This window comes from Callorhinus ursinus, unplaced genomic scaffold (assembly GCF_003265705.2).
Source record: "Callorhinus ursinus isolate GAN/ISIS: 27379988/994484 unplaced genomic scaffold, GSC_fseal_2.0 scaffold17, whole genome shotgun sequence".
Taxonomy (NCBI): Eukaryota; Metazoa; Chordata; class Mammalia; order Carnivora; family Otariidae; genus Callorhinus; species Callorhinus ursinus.
In genome coordinates this window covers 4,989,422-5,013,755 of record NW_027397079.1, presented here as the reverse complement: position 1 = coordinate 5,013,755, position 24,334 = coordinate 4,989,422, and the positions used below count along the sequence as shown (strand labels likewise).

Here is a 24,334-nt window from a genome sequence, read left to right as displayed (position 1 = left end):
ATTTAAGGGCATATGCTCTAACCAAAGGGTCACTCTCTGCTGCCCTGGCTAACATGTCAACACAGTCACCAGAAGAGCAGGTCCTCAACCCACATTGAGGGTGATGATAGTCTGAGGGAGACTGGATCCCATATGTCTTAATCCAAAGACCCAGTACAAATGTCCCCAGAGTGTCCAAGACATTGCTGGGCCCTCTGCGTTTCCATAGAACAAGGCAGAGTCCTACGTGCCAGCAAAGGGTTTGGTCTGCTCCCTGGAGAGCTGCAGAGTGGTGCTATCTCATTTCTACCACACAGCAATCCCGGCTATAAAGATCCATCTTCGTATTGTTTTCCTCTCTCAGAAATTCAGTCTCACTCAGCATTTTCTTTAGTCTGGTATCTGAACCTACAAGCCTATATGGGAGAGAAATGAGAGGTAACATTGCTGGCTACACAGATTTCTATTATATCACACCACCCCTGGCACCCTCGCCCCACTGCTCGATGAAAGGCCAGATTCACAGGGGGGGCCGTTCTCAAAACAATTAGCAAATCCCTGGGAAGTCCTCCACTTCAGCTTCTTCTGAGACTTTTGAATAAAATGTTCTCCATATCATTTTGATTTAACTGAAAGTGTCATCTGCTGAAAGAAAAGCAGATCTTACACCATAGAGCATAGTTTTAGAGATGGAGACTACTTAGAGCAAACACATAGGACGCTTTACCGCCTTTGAATAGATCCATTCCATTTGATTAGCTCCACTTACAAATAAAGCAATGGAGGGCAAGGAAATTAAAGGCATTGGGAGAGAAAAGAGCAGTTATAGTAGTCATTTTTTTTTTTTTGTATATAATGCACAAGGGCTTGTCAACTTATAACACAGTTTGCAGTTGAGGATGGGCACACTGAATGCCGTTCTGATGGCAGTAGTGGTGTCCAGGACATTCGAGGAGGGATGGCTGGAGTTGTGTCATCCCCAAGTCATTCACTCTGTCACAGACTACATTTAGCACCTTCCCTTCTAACACAGCACAACCTGGGCAACCTCCCCATAATTGAACCATAGTCAGTGACTACAACTCACAGTAGGATTCCCCAAACCTGGGTCCATGCTCAAAAACTTTTTGTAAAACGTCTTCTGACAAAATAGAAATTTGTTTGGGAATTCATTATGTATATACCCCTCCAAAGCTATTCACATGTGTTTTGGCCTCACCTAGAATGCTCTTCATTCTTTCCATTCATGTGGAAATCCCACCTCTCCTCCTGGGTCACTCAAGACCTTGGCATTTCAGAAAATCTTCAGGAGCAACCCCAGATACAGTAGGATGTTATGAGAAAAGCTTGGACATCATATGTGAGTTTCCATCCTGTTTCTGACAATTATGTGAGCCAGGACATGCCAGTCAATCATTGGGAATGTAGGTTTCTGCATAAGCACATACGTGACACATAGTAGGTATGTTATTAGGGTACCTTTTCTCTTCTTCTAATTATCCCAAAAGGAACCATGCCTTATACTTCTTTGTATCATGGCACCAACTGCAGAATCCTACACATTTCAGAAGCTCAGTAGAAGTCATGTTATTGCTACTGCTGTTGATGTCAGCAATCACCTACTATTTTGGATCTGACTGTACCACTGCTCCGCATTTAAAAGGGATACCTAAGAGCTACTGTTTTGTGGCAGTTCCAAGGATGATAACTATTGCTTTTCAAAGAAGCTTTTCCAATAGGAAAGATTTTGTATATACAGTTTCAGGAAGTATTTTAGAGGATCTTATTTCAATCAATAAGAAAGAAAGAACAATACTTCAGAGGAAAAAAAAAACAACAAAATATATTTAAACTCAAAGGCAAACCTAAAAAGAATGGGGAGAAAGGAAGCTAAACTTGTTTTTTTTTTTTCAAATTCTAACTTAGTATTTTTCATATATGGTCTCAATTACTTCTCACAGCAATTTTAGGAGTTAAAATATAGGTATTCTTTTAGGGACTGGGCAATCGGTACACTTGAGTAAACTCACAAGGCCACTCAGCTAGCAAATGGAAGAATTAGGATATAACCTCAGGTTGGTGAAGATCCATGTTTTCCCCACACCAGGAATTTCTCCTTTTGCAGAATGTTGACCTACAGCCAGATGGAAGAAACAGGTCTTGTGAGATAATCAATGATGGCAGCCTTATCAGTCCTTGATCATGGGATCTGAACATATTCCTTTGCCTTTACTACCATACTTTGCCCAATGTACTATTCCCCGGGGATTTTGCTCTCTGAGTGAAAGGTCAGGTTAGATTATAAGAGTTGACTCCCACAACTCAAAATTCATACAAATATCTGCTCCTCGTGGGGTGTTCTGGAATACCAAAAAGCCTCCAAGTTTCAAAGGACAAGACTCTATTAATGACATTTCAGACCTACTGAAATTCAAGGAGATTTGGAGAGCTGACATATAAAATATAGAGGTAATCATATAATTTGTCTATCCTTAAGGTAAGTCAAGAGAGAAATGGGCAAGAAAAAAGGGAAGGAACTCTTTGGTGGGCAGAGAAAACAAGATGGAAATACTCTAGAGCAGTCTGTGTCCCCTTCACGAGAAACCCTTTACAAAGCCATTCTTGACACACACACCGCCACCACCACACAGAGAGGTCCTGTTCTCAGGGGTATTATTCACAAAATGTTTGAAGGGAAAAGGAGCGGAAGAAGACCAAGTACATTTTACCTTGATTCCTGGCACCTTTAATGCTCCTCCCAGGACCCTTTTTCTAATATAGTAAATCTGGCAGAAAGAGGAGTGGATGGTAGCAGACACAATCACAGGAGAGAATGAAAAGCCACTAGTATTAGAATGCCCATTTTCAAATGGAACTATGGCTCTATGGTTGTTCTCCATGTGTTTTAAAACAAAGGAAATATTTTAATTATATGTTTTCTCAATATGAGATCAAGGCGGAGCTAGTCACCACAGGTAAGCTGGAATTGATATGACACAGTGCATGATGTCACCTTCTCCTCTTGATATCTGAATCTAAGACATTTGTGAGCAAAGTGATTATTTCCAGTTCTGTGATTACTGCACAATCCACTGACTTTTTATGAAGAACATGTAAAAAATTCAGAACAGTTCCAGTTTACAGATGAGGACAAATGCAGTGATTTGTATTCTAAAGTTCCTGCAGAGGAGTGTGTGTGTGTGTGTGTGTGTGTGTGTGTGTGTGTGTGTGTGTGTGTGTGTGTGTTATGGCTGCTTCTTTGCAGGCCATTCTGGTAAGCATACGATTTCTTATATTATAATTTTGGAATGCGTTTCCTTAAAGAACTCCCTGAACCTAAGCAGAAACACATACACACAGCCATCTTATAGTTAAGTGAAGAAGAGGAAAATGCTAAAAGTAAGATATAAGAAAAGAAGAATCACAGAACTTTAGAGGAAGCGTACACGTGAACCCAAACTCTGTCTTACAGCTAAGAAAATTGAGTCTCGGAAGTGAAGTAGTCTTGCCAGAAGCATCAAGCTAGACAACGACGTTCAGCCCTCCTGAAGTCTAGTTTCATTGGAAAATGGCTATTGGTGGAAGTCCCTGGAAAAAGTCACCTGCCAGGGGAAAAACAGTTCCTAAAGCTAGATAAGCTTTTGTTTGTGTTTCCACAGTAATATTTGGTCCTGGAGGAACAACGGAATCTCTCCTTGCTGATCTAATGACCTCAGTATTAGACCGTGCTGATAGCTATTAAAAGCATCTCTGCCCTAGGTTTGCTGTAGTGCAAGAGGAAAGCATTATTAATGAACACTCCGAATGTCATATCACCTAGTTCTGGACCGAGCTTTTCAAGCTTGCTAGTGTTCTACAAACCTTGGGAGGGAGCCAGGTATGAGGCAGCCTTTCAAGCTGATCTTAAAAGTCATAGTCAATAAAGCCTGTGGTTTTCCCCACATGGATTCTTGTGGGATTCACCTTGAGACAGTCTGGGGGATGTTGACTGTGTTTCTTGTTTCCTACCAAAATCCACTTTGCCACTCCTAAAATGTGGATCAGAGCAGATGGGAAAGGCTTTCTCCATCTGGGTTCTTCTTTTTTTCTCTCCTCCTTCAGAGAGTGACTGGATAGAAAAGGAAAATAATATTTTTTTGTGTGAGCATTTTGCTATATATCAACCATTGTTGATTTTCCCAACAGGTCTATGAGGTAGGTATCATTTTCCATATTTTTAGGTGAACAAACTTAGGTGTTTCTTAAGGTCAATGTTTAGAAAGTGGCAGATGTGGGATTCAGAGCATGTCTTTTTGACCACAAAATCAACCCCCATACAAGTGGTTCCCAAAGAATGAACTCGGCATTTATCTATCACCTAGAACTAGTCAAAAATGTAAATTCTTGGGCCCCATCCCAGAAACGTTGAATCAGAAGCTCTGGGGTTGGGGTCAGAAATCTTGCCTCAACAAGCCTTCCATGTCATTTCGATGCACACTGAAGCTTGCATTTTGGGTTCCTTTAATTTGGGTGACCATTTGTAAAAGAAGAGAATTCACAATTTTCTTAGCCTTCTTAATGGATCATTTATAGCATGGTTTGTCTTCTGACTCAGATCGATTTAACACATCTCAGCTTCCTACATCATAATGCCATTCACCTGTCTTCTGTTTACATGTCATTAACAAAAGGAAAGTTCTCATCCATGTATATATGTATGTTATGTATATATACACACAGATATACATGCAGTTAAACGTATTATTGTATTAGAAAAACATGGAAAAGTATTCAACTGATACATTTTTAAACGAGTTAATGAGAATAGTTTTATAAATCAAGATTCATATGAATAAATAATTTAGAAATGGTTATGGAATCCCCCCCTTTTTTTTTTGATGGCCTAGCAAATGATCTATCTTGGAGAATGTTCCGTGCACACTGGAAAAGAATGTGTATTCTGCTGTTATTGAGTTGAGTGCTCTATAGATGCCTCAATCTGTTTTTTTATAAAGCAACCACAGGAGTGTAGAGGCCAGTGTGTGAAAACCCTGGAGTCCAGGCTCGGGTAATCCTCAGTATTGGGGGAGAGGGACAGCAGGTGTGGTTTATAAATGCCGATGCGGTGAAAAGGCTGAGCATGAGTCACCATCTGGCCCTCAGTGAGATGTGAGCCCCTACAAAATCATGTGATTCCTGCAAGCCACCCATTCCTTCTCATCGGGGGGGGGGGGCAATAATGACAACCACGTTATGGAGGAGAGTATGTATAAAAGACTTCTGCAAACTAAGGTAGTTGTTACATTCTTTTAGAGATGTCTTTATCCTTCCCTCTGCCTATTCATCCCATGGCTCAACTCCCATTGCCGAGAGACAATATCATCCCTAGTACTGCTTAGCCAGAATCCTGATGCTACAGACAGTAGTATGCCTTGGACTGGAGAATCTTAAAAAAGAAAAAAGCAAAGCAAAGAAAAGAAAAGAAAGAAAAGAAACCCTTGGTGCAAAAGTGCAATGTTCCAGGCACTGAGGCCAATGCAGAGAAGTGGTCACAAAGCTGCTTGGTAGGAATTCACCACAGTACCTGACTTACTCTAATCCCATTTGGTTAATGCTGCTCTAAATAACTGGCATTAGAATTGTGACATAAATCAAGGCTTTCACATCCATTTAGCAATCAAAGGGGGAAAGAGCCTCTAGGAACATAATAATGGGCTTCAACTACAGCCTGATTACATGAAGGGGACCAGAGAGTTCTGGAGGGGCTTTCCAGAAACAAGTCTGTGGGGACCTCAGATCAGCAAAGAGAGATAGGATGAAGGGACCACCAAATTTCTCTGCAAACGCCCAACAAGGAAGGCTGGACACTAGATGGCAGTGGTGCCCCACGTGTTCCTTCCTAATTAAACCTCCAGGTCTTGGGGGAAAAAAAAATCACAACATTAACACACAAATACAACCAGATTCCAAAATCAGCCTATCTTATTTGACAGCCCTCTCCCACCCTCATCTTACGTATCATCGAGAAACAATTTGGCACGAATCATCGTAACTCTCTGATATAGGAGCTGGGCAAAGAAAATGCCCCATATAAATAACAGCAAAAATGGGTAGTTATGGTTATTGGGATCATTGTTTTTTAAAAATGGGAAGCAAAAAACATGGGAATCAGATTTTTTGTACCCCAGTGAAAAGAGGTGGTATTAAAGACTTTAAGCAGGACGGACCCAAGGAGAGTGAAGTTCAAAGGACAACCTGGGGCCCTTCACAGTTATGCGTAAAGGTGTTCAATTGTGCACTCAAGGTTGCTGATTGGGATCCTAATAAAGGAAAAATCATCTATACATTGTAGACCAGGAGGGTTAGATTTTGGAAAAGTTTTTTAGTGGGAGAAATCCTTCTTGGTTACATGAGTCATTAAGGATAGCAATGGAAAGACAAGACACTTTCTCAAGAAGTCAGCTCTCCTAAAACATACATATATATTTGGCGGGCAATGGGATGAGAAGCTGGAAATGAACTATTGGAGCACCTAATGGGTCTTAAACATTTTTGTTGACTTACTGATTTACAGGTATCAACTAATCAACTGGGATTGGATTTGAAATCACAGAGCGGTGATCCTCACCTCTACCTGCTTAGTTCAGCCTAAAGACTAACTCATGGATTCCACTGGGAATTCCTAAATGACTGAGCCATTTGCTGCCTTATTCTCCCTCTGGGGATAACTTCAGCAAAATAGGAAAATCCAAGTCATGTATGTATGTGGAATCCAAGTCATGTATGTATGTGGAAAATCCAAGTGATGTATGAGACTGTAATTTTCAGGAAATCAAATTGGGTTCCTCATATTTGGAAGCTCATATCCCCGTGAGAGGAACGTTAGTTTTGATGGTGGTTTCAGTGGTTCCTGGTAGGCTGTAGGGAGACTCAGGAAATCCTGCTTGGTGCTTCCATTTCAAGATTGTAGCCCTTCATTCTCTGGATGGGTTATCACATTCTTATGTAACCTAGAGACCACTGGGGCAAGGAGAATATAAGAAAAATAAGGCAGGGATATAAAAAATTATTATGAAATTGTCAATTCAGTCTTGAATTCTGACTAAGACAAAACACGGGTGGAATCAAGCACCATGAGCAATTGCCAACCATGGGCTCTCCATTCCACTAAAGGCATTCAGTGCTGTGAAGGATTCAGTGTTTAGTATCACTGATGACTGTTAATGTTTTGGGAAAAAACGTAATCCTCTATTACTAAGGTGTGGGGTGCCCATGTTCTGGTTCCCTCCAATCTTCTCAACCTTTTTGGTCAAGAATGGTGAATCCTTTCAATGTCCCTTTGTTAGTGCTAGTACTCACTCACAATTTCTTTCTTTTATGAACTGAACACAATTCCCTAAAATGCCTTGCCTTGCATATTCCCCCCAGAGATTGCATGAATACCTTTTCTATTTGGGGAGGGTGGAATCTGGTTCATTCTATGTCCTACTGCCACTCTAGAGCTCTCTTCTCTCTCTGCTAGCTTCATCCCTTGGCAGATTCAGAAAGGAGCTCTCTTTTAAAGTCCCTACCCAGCCCATTAAATTTGATACAGAGTTTCATTTGAAGGTTTGCCAACATGCCATCTCTACTAACCAGACCTTGCTATGAATTCTAGACATTCTTCCTGATTTTGAATTTAATCTGAACCTAAGTTTATTCACAGATAACCCTAACACAGCCTAAGTCAGGAAACAGGAAAAATCATTCTAACTTCTTGCACATAGTCACCATCCCAAAGAGCTCTAAAAATAATAATATATATATTTTTTAATTATGTTCCTTTTCCTTCCTTGGGGTTAGAGCTTGTGGGTTCTCTTTCCACCCGCAATTTTTTTTCTAAGTTACGCAGGGGACTTCTCTCAGGTCAACAAGGAGAGAGGGAGATCAGCAGGTGGAGGCCGGCGTCTGCCCCCGCAGAATCCCTCCAGTTTGCTCGAGTTGCTGGGTTGCATTGCCTCTCCCCGCGTGTGGCGTGGGTGTCCCCCACCCGAGCGCCCAGCGAGTCTCCTTTCTCCAGCCTGCGCGCTGCTGCGCGGGAGGCCGAATGGAGCGCGGCACCGCTCGGGGAGCCCGAGGGCCCGAGGCTGGGCTCTGTCTGGGATTGCGCCGTGCCCAGACTCCTTCCCCTCTCTGTGGGTAGGGATGGTTGAGTCCAGCCGCCACGGCAGCGGCTCCTTGTGCCGCTAGCAGCCTGTCTTCTGCGCTCTCCGCCTTCCCTCTCTAGGCTGGCTCTCCTCCCCCCGCGCCCCCTCCCTCCCTCCCGCAGCTCCCACTCGCTGGCTCTCTCTCCAGCTGCCTGGGCTCCAGGTCTCTCCTGGCTGCGCGCTCGCTCCGCGCCTGCCCCCTCCCGCAGCCTCGCCGCCTTGGTGCCTTCCTGCCCAGCTCGGCCGGCGTGTCCCCGGCCCGGCCCGGCAGCCCGGTCGGCGCTCGGAGCCGCTCAGCCCTGCAGTGGCTCGGGACCGATGCTATGAGAGGGAAGCGAGCCGGGAGCGCAGACCTGCAGGAGGCGTCGGATGCGCGGCCGGTCTGGGGACAGGGATCTGTCTCCGGCTCGCCTTGCCCTCTGGTGATTATTTGGCTCTGTTCATAGCCCTGCCGTTTCTCGGAGGAGACGGGCACATCTGAGAAGAGCCATCGGTGTCGTGTGCGTGTGGAATAGCTGCAGACATGACTGCGTGGAGGAAATTCAAGTCGCTGTTCCTGCTTCTGGTGCTGCTGGTTCTGTGCGCGGGGCTCCTCACTGCAGCGAAGGGTAAGACCGTCTTGCTTGCTACCGGGGAGATGGGCGAGCCCTCCGAGGCCCCGTTTGCGAACGCAAGTGTGTGTGTTGAGGAGGGCAGGGTACCCGGGCGCGGGCGTCTGCCGGGGGTTCTCCATCACCGACGCTGGGGGAAGGCAGTGCCCGAGAGCCGGGCTTCCATCGCCTTCTTCCCACCCTTGTCTCCCCCGCCTCTCCTTCCCTTCACTTGGCTGGCACGACATGCTCTCTTTTTCGGTGGTGTGGGTTGTTGGGGAGAAAGAAGCCAGATCCGAGTTGGGCTGAAACTGCGCTGTGGCCGGCGATGTTGCCTGCTTAGAGATGTGGCCCAACGGGTGGCCGTGGCTGGGGTGGTTCCCAGGACTTTGCCCGGACCCCGAGCGGCTGGGAAAGTGGCCCGGGCGAAGCTGGCCTCGCAAGTTCTGGCTCAACAGGGGCTTGGGGGAACCAACAGGCGAGCCTGCCTGCTGTCCAGGCTCCCCGCACCCTTGCACCCACTCGGCGGTCCCTTCTTCCCCCTCCAGCGTACTCAGGGAGTGATGAGGAGCTACCTCCGTAAGGTCGCCCCCGCCTCCCTCTCCCTGGACCTCGCTCCTTGCAAGTTGAAAGGAGCGGGCAAGGTGCGTGAAGAAAGCGGGGAGACCTGGCTGGGGTTCCACCGCAGTTGTATTCGCTGTGGTCTACCCCTTGCCACCTCTGGTCAAGAGAAGGAGTCTCCCTGGGTCAGTCCCGGGGCTCGGAGCTCTGTGAACTTGGTTTTCTCCTTGAAATGAGTTGGGGAATGTTTTCCTCTAACTAGCCTACAGGCTGCAATCTCGGGGCTGGCAATATCTCCAGTACTTGTCTATTCTCTGGGAAAGAAAACAAGCTCCCTCTTGATTCCGGGAGAGGGAAGGGAGGAGGAGGGAGAGAGAGAGAGGGGATATTGATTGATTTTCACATTGGAAAGTACCTGCCCCCATTTCCTCATTTGGGCCTCCTTGGATGCTTCTCCTATCAATCAACACCCCATCGTCCCACTCCTGGGAATATCTATATCTATATAGATTTTCTTTTCTCTTTACCTTTTTAAAGGATGCTGTCAAATCTTGAGTGTGTGTGTGTTTTCTGATGGCCATTTGCTCTTTCCCCACCTAAAATTCCCCCTTTCCTCTCTAGATTCTTCCATCTTTTTTTTTTTTTCCACCCCATTTTCTATTCCTTCAGTGTTCCAGATTCGAGGGTGATTGACAAGGCGAAGGAGGACTATCTCTGGTTCCATTAGGAAACTCCAGATGGGCCTGGGTGGAGAGAGATGGAGAGAATGGCAGATTAGGCTTCCCCTCCTGGCTGCTCTTCTCCACCCGGCGTCTAGGGAGGGATGAGAGCTGACCGCAAGGCACCAGACCCTCCACGCACGCACTCACGCCTACGAAAGGCTGTCTGTGGGAATGCGCCCCAAGATCTCAGGGAGCGCAAATGTTTGGTGTTAGTCGCCTGAGCTCATGGTCGCTCGGAATCGGGGACCTTCCTGCAGACACCTACTCTCTGCCCACCGGCCCGGCTCGGTCCATCCGCCCCGCCTCGGGCGCTACTGTTGGAGCTGCTGCGGAGGCACGGCCGGGGGAGCAGGGGCCGGTGGGTAGCGGCCTTGGGTCGTGCTGGACTTGCTGGGAACAGAGAGGCGATGCAGGAAAAATCGAGGGCAAAGAGAGCTACTCCTGGGAAGTGCGTGCAGGGCTTTTTCTCAGGTCCGGGAAGGGGCCTGCGGACAGGACCTGGCTTTGCCTAGCCAAGCCCCTGCGTGGAGAGGGAACACCTGCTACGCAACTCAGCAAAACTTCCCACCCCTTTCCTCTGCACTCAAAGTCCAGCTGTGCCGGGGGCCGCCTGCTTCCCCCGGCAGGCAGCGCAGCCTCTGAGGGCATTCTCGGTTCCCCGTGGTTCCGCGTGCTCCGAGCGCCCTTCCCCCGCAATTAGCAGGGGCTGCTGCGTGGAGACAGCGGCGGCAGCCCTGCCGGAGCTACTTAGTAATCCGCACACGTGTGCCCGGCGGATTCCGCCCCCTCGCGGGTGGGCCGAGGCAGTCCGCGGGCCTGGGGGGAGAGGGTGTGTACGGGTAGGTCTTGGGCGGGGTCTACTGGTGCAGATCCTGGGGCTAACCAGGCAAGGGTGCAAAGTCCCGGGCGCCCCGAGGCTGGAGGAGCTGCCGCGGGGAGGAGAGCGCCTCCTGCGCCCTGGGGGTCCCAGGTCAGGGATGTAGAAGCCAAGAAGTGGAGTCCAGGGTCCCAGGCCCCTGGCGCGCGCTGCGTGAGAGTAGGGTGTGCGTGTGTGCATTTGCGCGGGGAGGGGACCGGCCGACCGCGCTCACTGCGCTATTGCGAGCCCTAGGTTGTGGTGGGTGCGCGAGGCTCCTTTATCAGCCCGGCGGGGCCCGCGGGGCTGGGCCGGCGTTTTCTCTGCTCCCGAAGGGTCAAATGCGAGCGCAAGTGGCCGCGTGGGAGCGGGCTGCAGGCGGGAGGCTGGTGACGCCAGCACCGGAGTCGCCCTGAGAGCGCTCTGAGAGCTAGGGCGAGGTCACAGTCCCCCTGCCTAGAGAAGCCCTCGTGGTCAAGGTCGGGCCTCTGTCCCGGGCCTTGGGCCCCCGGGGTGCCTGCGAACCCGCCATAGCGCTTCCCCGTGGAGGAGCGCTCGGAGGAAGGTGCCAACCACCGCTGCGGAGCAGCGCAGCGTGCGCCCAGGTGGCGGCTCCCGTTGTGTCGAAGGCAGGAGGAGAGTTTTTGATGCGTGGGGTATAATTCGTGACCTGTTTGCGGAGTCGTGAGAGGCTGCAGGCGGCTGCAGTTTCGGTAATTAGAACCCGGTACCATCACTACCCGGGTCATCAGCTTTAGTTGATTGTGCTTTACGCTTCGGTGCAAACTTGGGGGGTACCCGGAATTCAATTTTAATGTCCTTTTTCTTTTTGATTACTAATATTGTAAAGGTCGAATCCCAAGCGTGCATACCTCCTCAAAAACAGCACATTTTCAGGGACCAAGGGGAGGGAAGAAGGCTTTAAGTGTTTTCATCTAGCAAATAGGTGGCATAACTCATTCGGTGAGCTCTCAGATTTGCACTCTTATCTGGGGCTGATCAATGGGCTGTTTGGGTGCGCAAAGTTTGCTTTGCTTCTAGATTGTTTCTTGTGTCTGTGCAGCGACAAGAATGCAGTGATTTGCAAGCATTACTCAGAAAGCGTCATGAAAACACATAATAGTAGCTCCATGGTCTCCTCGTAGGAAGCCTGGGAACTGAAAGGTGGAGTGCTTATCAAAATTCCTAATTCAAACATTCACTAACCCACCCAGCAAAGAGATTTAAGCATGCATTACCAAATTTTCACAGCAACCGTATAACTCAACATGCACATACACACATACAGAGAGAGAGAAAGAGAGAGAGAGAGAGAAGCCTTCCCAAATCTGTGTGTTTCTACATGAGTTACCTTGTTAACAATTCAGATCACCAAGAAGGATGCTGAGCGCTTACATTTGCTGGCCACATTGCTTTGGTTGAGCAACCCCACATTTACTCTCTCCTGGGGAAGCCAGGAATTCTTGTGAATAAATGGCTTTCACAGAACCCCCCCCCCCATATGTTATATACTAAAATGTGAGTCATATAAAGGGAAGTTAAGATTTCTGCATTCATGATTTTCTTACCAAATCATGGGTATTATTATTATTATTATTATTGTTTGGTATTGTGAGGGGATTAAGTTTTTGTTTTGTTTTTCAATGAAGAACTGTTCAACCAGAAGCACTGGTGCTTCTGGAGCACCTCTATGCTCTTAGTTTGGGATTTTAAATCTGTAGAAAGGTAAGGGAAGGGAAGGCTTTCCTCCAAAGTGGCAGGTTGTGTAAACTTGAATAGTGGGGCAATGGAATCCCAATAAACAAGTGCAGAGGAGCAAATAGCAGGTGGTAAAATGGTCCTAGAATCTGCCCCCACCTCCACAGCATCTCCACCAACACAGGCCCCAGAGGAAAGCGAATCGCTATTTGTATATTGGCTTTCAGCAGGCCAATCATGCTTGATAAGAAGACTGCCTCAGGTACTGATTCTAAGTTCCTACAAACAGGCACAATGGGCTCCTTCTGAGGGCAATGCCTCCTTCCTCTCCAGTTTATTGTCTCAAACAAACACCAACAGTTCTTTGAAAATGTCAAGAAAATGGTTCAGCTTCCTTTAAGAAATAGATAAACAAAGGCTCAGTGACCGCTTAGTGCTCACTGCAGAAGATACAGCAAATCCAGTGTAGACATTTCTAAGCTGTCAAAATGCAAATAGCATATTAAATACTCTGTGCTCTACTGAATTCTAAATGTGCCTCTGGTAGGTTTTCTGCTGAGCTCATACTGAAAATAAGCCACTACGACTTGCGTACATGCACTTTAAGCTATACTTTCCCCTTTGGCCTTTTAAATTTCTTCTCCTTAGGTTAATTTCCCTATAGACTTAAGAAGTTGAATGGGTTCTCCTTGCACAGAGTAGATGACAAAGTTCAGTGGGCTTATTTTAATTGCCTTTGTTGAGCTGATAAATCAGAGGAAAATGTTTGGGTCAAGGTATAGATATTCTACAGCCTACCATTTATGTACCTTTTGGTTGATGAGCATAGGATTACTGGGCCGGCGGCAATAAGGGATAGACTCAGACCAGCTCTACTCCATGGTCTAGCCACTGTAAGGACCAGAGATGGGAATTGCTTGAAACATTAGAACTGGCTTGGCTGTGCCACCTGAAGCAAAGACATAAATACTTTGGCTGGACTGAGACTAATTAGTCCTAAAGAAATCCACCCTCTGACCTTGTCTTCGGTTGTAGGGCCCCTTGTGCTTAGGTCACTGGATGTCCACTTCAGGACCACCTGTCACTGTGCAAACTGAACAATCGCATTGAACTGCTTGCATCAGTGCAAGGAAGTAGGCCTCTTCCACAATGACTTTAAGATGACTTTATTTTTGATTAATTGTCTAAATGTGAGGTAGAATTTCCTCCCTAGGACTGAGGTTGATAAGGGACAGAATTAAAATTCCTATTATATAAAAAAAAAATGGAAGAAGATCGTTTCATTGAACTGGTTAAAATGGACTGATGGTAGGAGTTTTGTGAAAATAACACCTTGTTGCAGTTTTGTGTTTTTTGTGTTTTTATTTTTTGTTTTTGTTGTTTTGTTTTTTTCCCAGCAAAGCAACCTCTTTGGATGCAGCATGAAACACTTTTTTTTTTTTTTTCCCCTTTTGAGTTTAGCCGTAATTTCTCTAAACCATTTATATCAACCACTAATTTCTGGGAGAGGAAAATGCCACCATTGCTTTAGGGAAGTTGCATGATCTATCTTCATCCCTAACATCTTCATTCTAGCTGGATGAGAGATTTCATCATCCACTAGGCACACTGTCTCATTTAACAAAATCTATTCCTGAATATATTATAAACATTCTACTGAGGAATAACATTTCAACAAATTAACTTGATTTAGAGTCATTGTTACTTTGACCCACAGTGGCAACATTTATCTCTGGCTAAAACTTCTTTGGTGAATGAAAAAAACATGCAAGCATGGGCCCCTATTAAAAATATTTCCTATATCTTTTATGTCTCCTACATTCTGCAATTTATTCATTGACATCTTCCTGCTTTATCTTATACTAGTTTTAGCTTGGGGAAAGCTGTAAGAGGGAAAGGGACATTTCAGTATTACCATTCTCTCCAAATATAAGTAGAATAAAAGGGATCCATCTTGATACTAACAGTCTTAATATTTCCAGTCCTCTACCTTAATACTAACAAGCTTAATGTAATTTTGTCCCATTGCTAGTAAAATAATAAATCATGAATAATACTTTGTGCTTTAAAAATTACCCTTGTTACTGATGTGAGATCAAAGGAAATATAGTCTGGAGAGGTCAAGTTGTTGGTGGCATTTCTCAGTTTTTTCACCCATGAGTCACTTTTAGAATATTGCAACCTGAGACTTAAATTATGTGAAATATCGGCCCTATTCTTGGTCTTGTGTACTTTGGAGATCCTCCACCTCAATAAAATTCAAGAAAAACTAATATGGCATATAGATATTACAGATGAACCTCCAACTTTCTGCCTGAATGATCCAGATAATTGTAAGCCACATAAGCTGCAAGAGAATCAGAGCAGATTTTGAGGATTTGGAACATTTCCCCATGGTATTACTGTGGCAACCTTCTGTTTTTTTGTACTAAACACGTCACCTTTATCATGGTAGATGTTGGCTTTATGACCATGATGTAGAGTTTTTGAGTAGACTTTTGCAAACTCTGTGTGCATAAGAATCACTGGAGGTCTTGTTTAAATGCAAATTCTAAGGCCTCTTCCCCCAAGGATTCTCAATAAATGGGTTTTTGATGGTATCAGAAATCTGCATTTATATATGTGTCTATGTTATGTATCTATCTACTAATCCTCCCTCCCTTTCAATAAAAGGCATCAGAATCTAATAACCTCTTCATTGAGACTTCACAGGCTAACTAGCCCCCACTGGTTTCAAGATGAATACACTATATTATGAAATTGTGCAATTATTTCAGAAGTTTTCTTCTTTATCATTAGGGCCTCCATCAGCGGTGTTCATCATTCTATGCTGTTTTTCATCCTTTTTTTTTTTTTAATGGTTTGCCAGTAAAGTTGAGATTCAAGCTCCTTGTCCATAATATTTATATTATGGGAAGACTTCAGGTGATAATTATATTCTTTCATATAAAAATACTGTGCAAATGAATGATTTTATTTTCTTTTACTGTTTAGTGTACTCTGATATGATTAGCGTTATGTAAGAAAGAGCTAAATGTGAGATTAAAATTAGAATTATTTGGGGAGTGATCTCTAATGAATTAAAAGCCTTTGAAATTAATTGTGAATTCTAAGCAGTCATTTTCCAGATGCCTGGTGAATCCCTATGCCTTTATTCAGAGAAACTTATTTATTTCTCCTCTTGTTTTTAATAGTGTCTTTATTGATCTTTTTACAAGTGAGTAATTTTCTGTATGAAGTTGATATTCATGTAAAATATATAGGGAACTCTCACCATTGATGTTTCTATAAAATCCCACACCGTTGACACACTGTGCTTCTTACACTCTTGCCTGATGACTCTCCGAGTGGATTGTCCCTTCCTTTTTCTATCAGTAAATTGATAATTAAGACTACAAAACTTTGACTTTTATGCAAATGGATAATCTTCAGGGTAACTGAAATTGAAACACAGCTCATTCTTATGAAAATGGGTTCTGCTGGAGTTAAGGATATTCACTTCTCTTTCAAAGAATGGGACCGTGAGAGTATTGTTCAGAGGCCATCAACAATTTTTGTCTCCATGTTTCAAACTCTTTCTTTTTATGGTTGGGAAAGTGGTGTACTTTGATGTATAATACAGCTGTGGATAGTTAAGACTTGCAGGGAGTGATTGGCACTTCTTACAGAAAAGAAGAGGGACCCTAACAACATAAGAAAGGTCACATTTTTACAAGAAATTAACTGAATTGAGCAGATACTTCCCTTTATGCTCTAGAAATGTAAATTTCTTCAGCATCAATCTGGCATTTCTTGTTCATCTCATTCTTTTTCTCCCTTCTTTGCAAAATATAATTATTGTGAACAACTTAAGACAAATCCAGCATTTGTATTTTATTTTGTTTGTGGTATTGGCTATATACATGAAGTTGCAGTCTACCTGATCAAGAGGCATGCTCCATTTTCCATGGGAACAATGTGAAATTTTCAAACTCTAATAAATCCCAACGCTTTTTTGTTAAATTGTAGATGATATCAAGAGAAAGTCAAGTGAGAAAAATCACCTTGTTACTGTTAGGTGGCATTACTTTTTATTGATATATATCAATATATATATTGATATATATATTTAAGTATTTATATGTAAGTCTGTGTGTGTGTGTGTGTGTGTGTGTATTTAAGTATTTAGGTAGAACTACTATTATTTGTGGGAAATATATATCGTGTTAATCTGTTACCATCCTAAACAATGAAGACCTGGGAGTCTGAGAAGAGATTTGGGAAGTCTAGATTCTTAAATAGAATTAGTGTAGTCATTTTGTTCACTTGAAGAGTTATGGTGTATACCAAGCAGAATAACTCAATTCCGTATAACTGAAATGCATGAGTTCTTTACTATTTACCTACACACATTAGTAATGAAGATGCTGAATCTGTGCTTGCCCTCAAGGAGCTTTCATTGTTACTAAAAACTACAACAAAACCCTTAAGTTATTGACTTAATTAGTATGTGTTCAAATAATGGACTATGATACAGACAGCAAATGTCATGCGGATGTAGGGGAGGAGCTCCCATAGGAGGTGGAAAATTGGTCCTGCCTCCAAGAGTGGAGGAGAAAGGAGACAGGGACAAAGTTGGTAAGAATGAAGGTGTTGAATGAGAAATGGCTTTTTTTTTTTTACCCCAACAATAGTGAGAGTCAGCTTAACTGTTTAGCAAATAGATGAGCCTATAAGTATTGATGCTTCTCAGATATTCTATGGCTCCTGGAAGCTAAAAGTCCAAATGTGAAGGAATTAACTACTGCCCTGGGACAGTGTCCTGAAATAGGCAAATATGCAACTTAATGGAAGCCTCACCTCCTTTATTCACACAGCCTGTGGGTCACTCTCTTGTTTGGACTAAGAATCTGTTTCTGAGAAACAAATATTTTTGCCCTTTTAAAACTTTCTCCCAGGTTCCATGAGTGATGCTCTTACTGTTGTTTTTGTTGTAATGACTCCCAGAAAATTATACTGACAGAGCCTAGGGTGTGTGTGTTGGTGGGGCAGGGGGAGGCACGTTATGGTTACTGGTTTATGGGCAATGTGTACTGGTGCCTTAAGTACTGTATGTATTTCTACACAATACAGTGTGCTTTCCCCAAACTGACTTTCCAGTCCTTTATAATCTGGCTTCAGTCTCTCTGTCCAGTTCTATCTCTGTGCTTCCTGCTAGTGACTTCCACTCCAATCATATCAGTGTAATGCACACCCTAAGTGCACCTGGCTCCCCTCGATCTCAAGCCCACTCAGCTTTGAGTCCCTTTCTAGGTACCTCACCCATGTTTGACCACCCAGTCTCTCTGTCTTCTGCATTTCTTTGTCACTTACCATGTTTCACAATCACCGCTCATCACATAACACTGTGAGTTTAGGATCTTCAAAAAAAGTATAGTTTGTTTGCTGGTTTTGTTTCTTACTTGGTAGATTTAAAGTCCCACAAAATTAAAAGGCACTCTTCCAACTCTCAAACTATTGTAGTGTTTCTTTATACATTCACTATTTCTTCAGTGAATAAATAAATGTTCTCATAGATGTGACTCTGTCCATTTATTGAGTCAAATTAATGTGTTGAAAATATTTTTTGAAGACTCCTAGAAAATAGATGACTTGTGGAAGGTATCAGGAATGACCTCCTCAAGTCATGAAGAAATGCATTGTGATTTATTTATTCACATACCCAGACTAGAACTTGTCAAAATAACTAACTTTGAAACCCTATATCCAAATTACCATTTTGCTGTGCTTATTTGATTCATTTGTTTCTTTTCATAATTGTTTTTATATACAAAGTAACTTGTCTGGGGCATTTGCATTTTTTTCCCCTAGTGATAATAATTTAATGATATTAGAGCTGGTACAGAAGATATGTCAGCTTACAATTGTCATTTTGATCTTCATGACTATTTCATGTCTCAGCTTTTTAATTTAAAAGAATTACATAAGACAGTTATGGAACAAAGAAGAACTTATCAGTCTCTTTCTTTTGCCACCACAATTACAAAATTACCTTTCCCGTGTTCTTTCATGGCGACAAGAGAACCTGAAGGGACATGTTGTCAGGTATTTAAAAGATGACTGGTCTTCGGACCCGAAAGTACAAAAACTATAGCCACACCAAACTTTGGGGCATGATTTCTACCTCCTAGCCTGTGTGTTTTTATATTTAAGAACAGATCCTGTGAGTAGGTGGTGGGCGGAATGTGTGTAAGAGATCTGGTCTTGCTTACTGCAGCCTTAAAATCAGAATATGAGATTTGAGCCACTTTTTTATGCCTGTTATTTTCAATTTATTTTACTTTTTTATTTTAATTTAAAAGTTATTTGAATCTAGTTGACACACAATATTACATCAGTTTCAGGTGTACAACCTAGTGATTCAACTTCTCCATACATTCTGCCATGCTGACCACAAGTGTAGCTACCATCTGTCACCATCCAACACAGTACAACACTGCAGACCTTATTATTTTTATGACTTTTAATGACTACTCACCCTTTGGCCCAAATTAAGGAGGGGTAGAGACAGAAAGCCAAGGGCATTTAGAACAAGATCACATTATGTTGTCCTCTGTTCCCCACATTTCTCTTCTCTGCAGCACCTGACGGCCCAAGCAACAGTTAAGAGCTAGAAAACAGTTATGAAGGACAAATTGGAGGGGAAGTCCATCTCACTACTGTTTGCAATAGCTGTCTAATCGCTGTGTAACATGATTACCTCAAATCCACCAGTTGACACAACACACATGTAGGATCTTAAACTTCCTGGTGGTCAGGGGGTCTGCACATAGCTGGGCTGGGGCTCACAAGCTATCATCAGGGTCTTGGCTGGGACTTCATTCTCATCTGGAGCTCAGCTGGGGATGGACCCACTCCTAGCATGACTCAGGGGCTGGCGGAATTCCGTTCTTTGTGGTTGTAGGGCTGTGAGCTTAAGTTTATTGCAGGTGATTGGCTGGAACTCACCCTCAGTTCCTAGAGGCTGTCCATGGTTTCTTGCCGCGTGCAGCTTCCCAACATGGCTCAAAGCCAGGGAGGGAGGGAGAGACTCAGGAAAATCAGGTGCTGCAATATTACATGTAATCACATGATCACAGACACACAGTCCCATGTAGTCCGTCATTTTAACCCTATTTGATTGGTTAGAAACAAGACCCAGGCCATGTTCTCTTCACGGGGAGGAGAACTACACAAAGGCATAAACACCAGGAGGTAGGGATCATGGTGGCCACCTTAAGAGTCTATCCACTACACACTCCTAGAGATAAGTAAGAGCATCATATAGTCAATAAGCAAAGGCCCTAGGACCTGACTAAAAATGGGCAACAAATATAAATATTTTGCATAAAGAACAAAAATAAATAACATAGGAAAAGATCCCTAAACTTATTGATCAAAAAAATGTGCATTAAACAATGCCATTCCACCCCCCAATGCATTTGTGAAACTGTAATTCATATATCCCATGTTAACAAGCAGATAGGGAGACCACATCCATACACCATTATACATGTAGAAAAAGTTTAGTGGGGAGAAAAGTTGTCCATACCAATCAAAATTCTAAAATATCAGGTATTTTAACCCAGAAATGTAATACATTTGGGAGCAATATATGCTTATTTATTTTTAGCTGTCCCTCTAACAGTGAAAAAATGGACAGAGCTTAAATGTCCATTATTCTAAAATAGCTAAATAAATTGTGCAACACACTGTATAGTCTACATGCAAGTGTTTCCATGGTAAAAGACTGAGGTGAAAATTCAAAATACTATGTACATTTTGCCTCCATCTTCATGTAGGGAAAAAGGAAGCGACTTCTATGTATCTGAAATATCTGAAAAGATGCATATATTACAGCAAAGGTGTTTAAATGTATGATTTTTGGACAATTATGTCAGTTATCTCTAAATAAATAATAGTTCTTAAATTAAAAAAAAGATTATTTGGAAAAAAAGAAAAAGGACAAGTAGCTCCTATCAAACCATTGATGAGAAGAGTAGAGGCAGATTATGAGATTTTTGAACTGGAGCTGACCTTCAGGTTTATTATAAAAACTCTCCTTGTACTTGTATCCGAGAACTCAAGTGTCTTGGACAAATTCCTAGGGAAATTTAAGGCAGAACTCAGTGTAAGTGAACATTATTCTTACGGGAGCCCACATGCCTTTTGATGACCAACATTCTAGGTCCCCACTCCAGAGCAGACTGTCCATCTGTCTCCCCCAGTCCTGCCTCTCTATCGCACTCTGGTGGGAACACAGCTCGGCACTGAGTGTTTTGCCTAACGTGATGCTCTGGGAATGCAGTGTGGCTAGAAAAATTCTAGGGTTAAGTTGAGAGCCTAGATCATCCTGGCAGCTGGAGGAGTACCACGCTCACCTTCACACTTCTGAGATGGTGCACAACCACTGGGTGGGCTATGGGACCCTCAGGAGGATGAAACGTGTTAAACGATTATACTGCTTTGTTAAAAAGTTAACTACAGTAATTTCTTTTAGGTTGCTGAAAACCCAGTGTTGTGATGCCTTTGTGTTAGCTGGTTCATATGTTTCACATCAGCATAATTGGGGTGACATATTTGCCACTGTGGAATATTTAATTCTGAATAACTTAATATGTTAAATTCTACCACTCTGAAATATTTATTCATTGGGACTGCTCCAATTAATACAATTAGACAATTCTATGCTTAAATTTCTTAATGATTAAAATAACTTGAATTAGGAAATAACTTTTCTGAAGTGAAAACTTGTTCATTCTTTAAATTGGCAGTTCATGTCAGGTGATGGAAATAATTCATCTGAGTTTTCCTGTGCTCGGGTGTTCTGTCATGAAGATAACTACACAAAATGCTGGGTTTCATGTGCTTGATGGCTTCCTCTGGGAAGCTGGGCACTCAGGGCTCTGTCCCTGTGTCTGCCCCTCAGAGTATGTGCCTTGAGAAACAGGAAACTCTCTGACATGATGTTTTCTCATCTCTGCAAAAGGGATGTTAACTGGACTCAATATTATAAAAGTTAGATGAATAAGCATATATAGAAGGCTTAGAGCAGTGCTTGGCAGTTACTAATCTTAAATAAATGTTAACAACTGTTTTGTTATAACAACTAGGAAATTAGATTATCAATTCAGGATACTTCAGGCCCCAGAAGTAATATCGGAGAAAACCTTATTTTTTTTGGAGAAAAATTACTTATAAGTGAAGATTAATAATTATATTTGGATATGTTTCTTATATTTATAAGAAGAATCCTGATCCTTATTTCTAGAATTTTTTTAGGATGTACAAAATGCTTTTCCATTCCTTACTTCATTTACAGACACACAAAAATTACTGAGATTTCTCAGAAAGGTCAAGGGCCAATAAGATCAAAGTCATAATTTGACTTTGTGTCACATTCAGCTTGAATAATATTAAATGCTCAGTACAGCCACTTAGAGATGTGTTTTATAGTCATTTATGACCAGAAAGCCTTGCATTTGAAGTGACCATGAGAAGAACAATAAAAGAAAATAGTAGAACACTTTTCAAAGTAAGACTGTTCTGAAACCTGTCTACATGTCCAGTGTATTGGTTGTGAGTATTCACAACAACCATGCGATGCTTTTGTGTTCTGAAAGAGTGCATATATTTTTCTAACTGCTTAGTTTTGCCCAAGAAAAGTATCTGAGGCTATTTATTTATTTATTTTCTGAGGCTATTCTAAAAGGATCATTGGAAATGGGACGACTTGCTGGTTGAGCCTTGCCAAAACATAGATAGATTAGATCCTAATGGGCAGTATAGTAAATCTCTCACCTTTCTGAAAGTACAGTCAGTGAAGTTGGAGACTCTCAGGTGATTAGAATCCTTAAAATCGTTAGGGCCTTATCCACTGACTGAAACCCTTATTTTTCCCACTAAACATGGGGCAATCAATCATGCTAAGGCAGTCAATATAATCTGGCCTTTTTCTTCTGGTTTAGGCTTTCCAGTGTAATGTCTAATGACTCAAGTATGATTGACCATTGAATTGAGAAAACTGCTCATACCTCATCTGCCTGCTCTAAGGCCGGACAGCAGTGTTGAGATGTTGAAAAATAGTGGTCTCTGTGTTTGAAAGCCCAAGTTAGTGACAAAACTAAACCCAAAATTGTGATGTTAGAATAAGATGTTCTTTCCAGGGTCACATGACTGAGACATTCAGAAGAGGCTACTTAGAACTCCAGTGGTCATTAGAGACATACAGACTCTTCGATGTCAGCTCTACCTAGTTTGGCTGTCACCACAAACATCTGTGTTTCTCATCCCTGCTCTGGCCAAGCACTCACCGACACCGAAACCTTGTAAACATAGCAACTCTGCAGGTCCTGCAGAGAAGAAGGACTTGTTAGGTCTTGGGTGTGAGATCCAACCATTCCATGGATTTCATGGGTTCTCCTCATTGTGCTCAGGGTCCTGCTGCAGGGCCCGTGGCTTCAGGTCCCCATGGTATCTCCTCCAGCAAACACCAGCCTGGAAGCAGCCGATGTTGTGGTTTGTCACTTGGCTTTGAATGCAGTCTTGTTAGGAGACACTCAACATTTCTTCAACAAGCGACCTGAGAACTGGGGACTGTGTGCCTTATGATGCAGTACTTCGAAAGAATGTGCATTCAAGAGAGTGAGCTCAGTGCCGTAAACCCAAATGTGGTCTTGAGTAGGCGTCCTCTAGGTGATCTCAAGAGCTCTGAGATTTTAAGTTTTGGGGCCACTTTTAGAGTCCAGGGAGGAAGAGACATTTTTTTTACCCGTGTGAGGAAGTCCATGACCCCACACTCTGCACTCACACACAAGAGTTTCCTCTGGGGGTGCCTGGGTGGCTCAGATGGTTAAGCATCTGCCTTCAGCTCAGGTCATGATCCCAGGGTCCTGGGATCCAGTCCCGCATTGGGCTCCCTGCTCCTTGGGAGGCTGCTTCTCCCTCTGCCTCTCTCTCTCTCTCTCTGTCTCTCATGAATAAATAAATAAAAAATCTTAAAAAAAAAAAGTTTCCTCTGGCTAAAAGTCATTTGGCCTGTGCCATAGAAAGGGCTGCTCAATGAGTCTGTGATAACTGGTGCTGTGTTACTGATGCGAAACACGCATAACTCTCCTCACCTCTTTCAGAGAGTGGAATTTTAACTTCTAGTCTTTGCAAAGTAGTTCATAGCCTATTTGGCTATTCTTGAAGGATCTATATGATCAATTAGATATCTTTTTTTTAATGAGATAGTAATTAGTTAACAAGTAAAACACTAATGGTCAACACTGTATAAAAAATTTCAGGACACATGATTGTTGAACAGGTAAACCATCCAGAGAATAATACCTGCATGACTGTTGGCAGAGAAAATGGTATAAAAACGAGTACCTCACCAACACTTACCATCGTCAGTTCAAGTGCAGATGGGAGACATCTGACAAATTGTAGTATTAGAAGAAAAAGACAACAACAGATACCATCATTTGGCCAATGCAGAAAACATTCAGTGCTCTAGTGGGTTTTCTTTGTTTACAGCTGGCTGGCAGACTGTCTCGGCATACCCTTAAGGACAGTTGCGCTGAAGTGGCACTTAAATGAATATTTGATGAAGAAAGAGATCATTGGAGGGAAGGGATGTGTAACATACCTACCAAATCAAATTTATTTCCACAGGGACACATTTCCAACAGGTCCATGCAGGGTGTGGCGGGGTGGGGTTAACACAGATAAGAATGTTGAAACAAAATGCCATCTTGGTTT

The 24,334-nt window shown here is 43.1% G+C and overlaps 1 protein-coding gene across 1 annotated transcript in view; it reads left to right on the top strand.

The window, feature by feature from the left end:
* The first annotated feature begins 8,376 nt into the window (after positions 1 to 8,376).
* Positions 8,377 to 24,334, top strand: part of CSMD1 (CUB and Sushi multiple domains 1) — a 2,052,675-nt gene continuing 2,036,717 nt past the window's right edge. Inside the window, exon 1 of the mRNA XM_073902260.1 lies at positions 8,377 to 8,752. Within this exon, the coding sequence (XP_073758361.1) occupies positions 8,668 to 8,752 (85 nt within the window). The 5' untranslated portion in view covers positions 8,377 to 8,667. The remainder of the gene's footprint in view (positions 8,753 to 24,334) is intronic.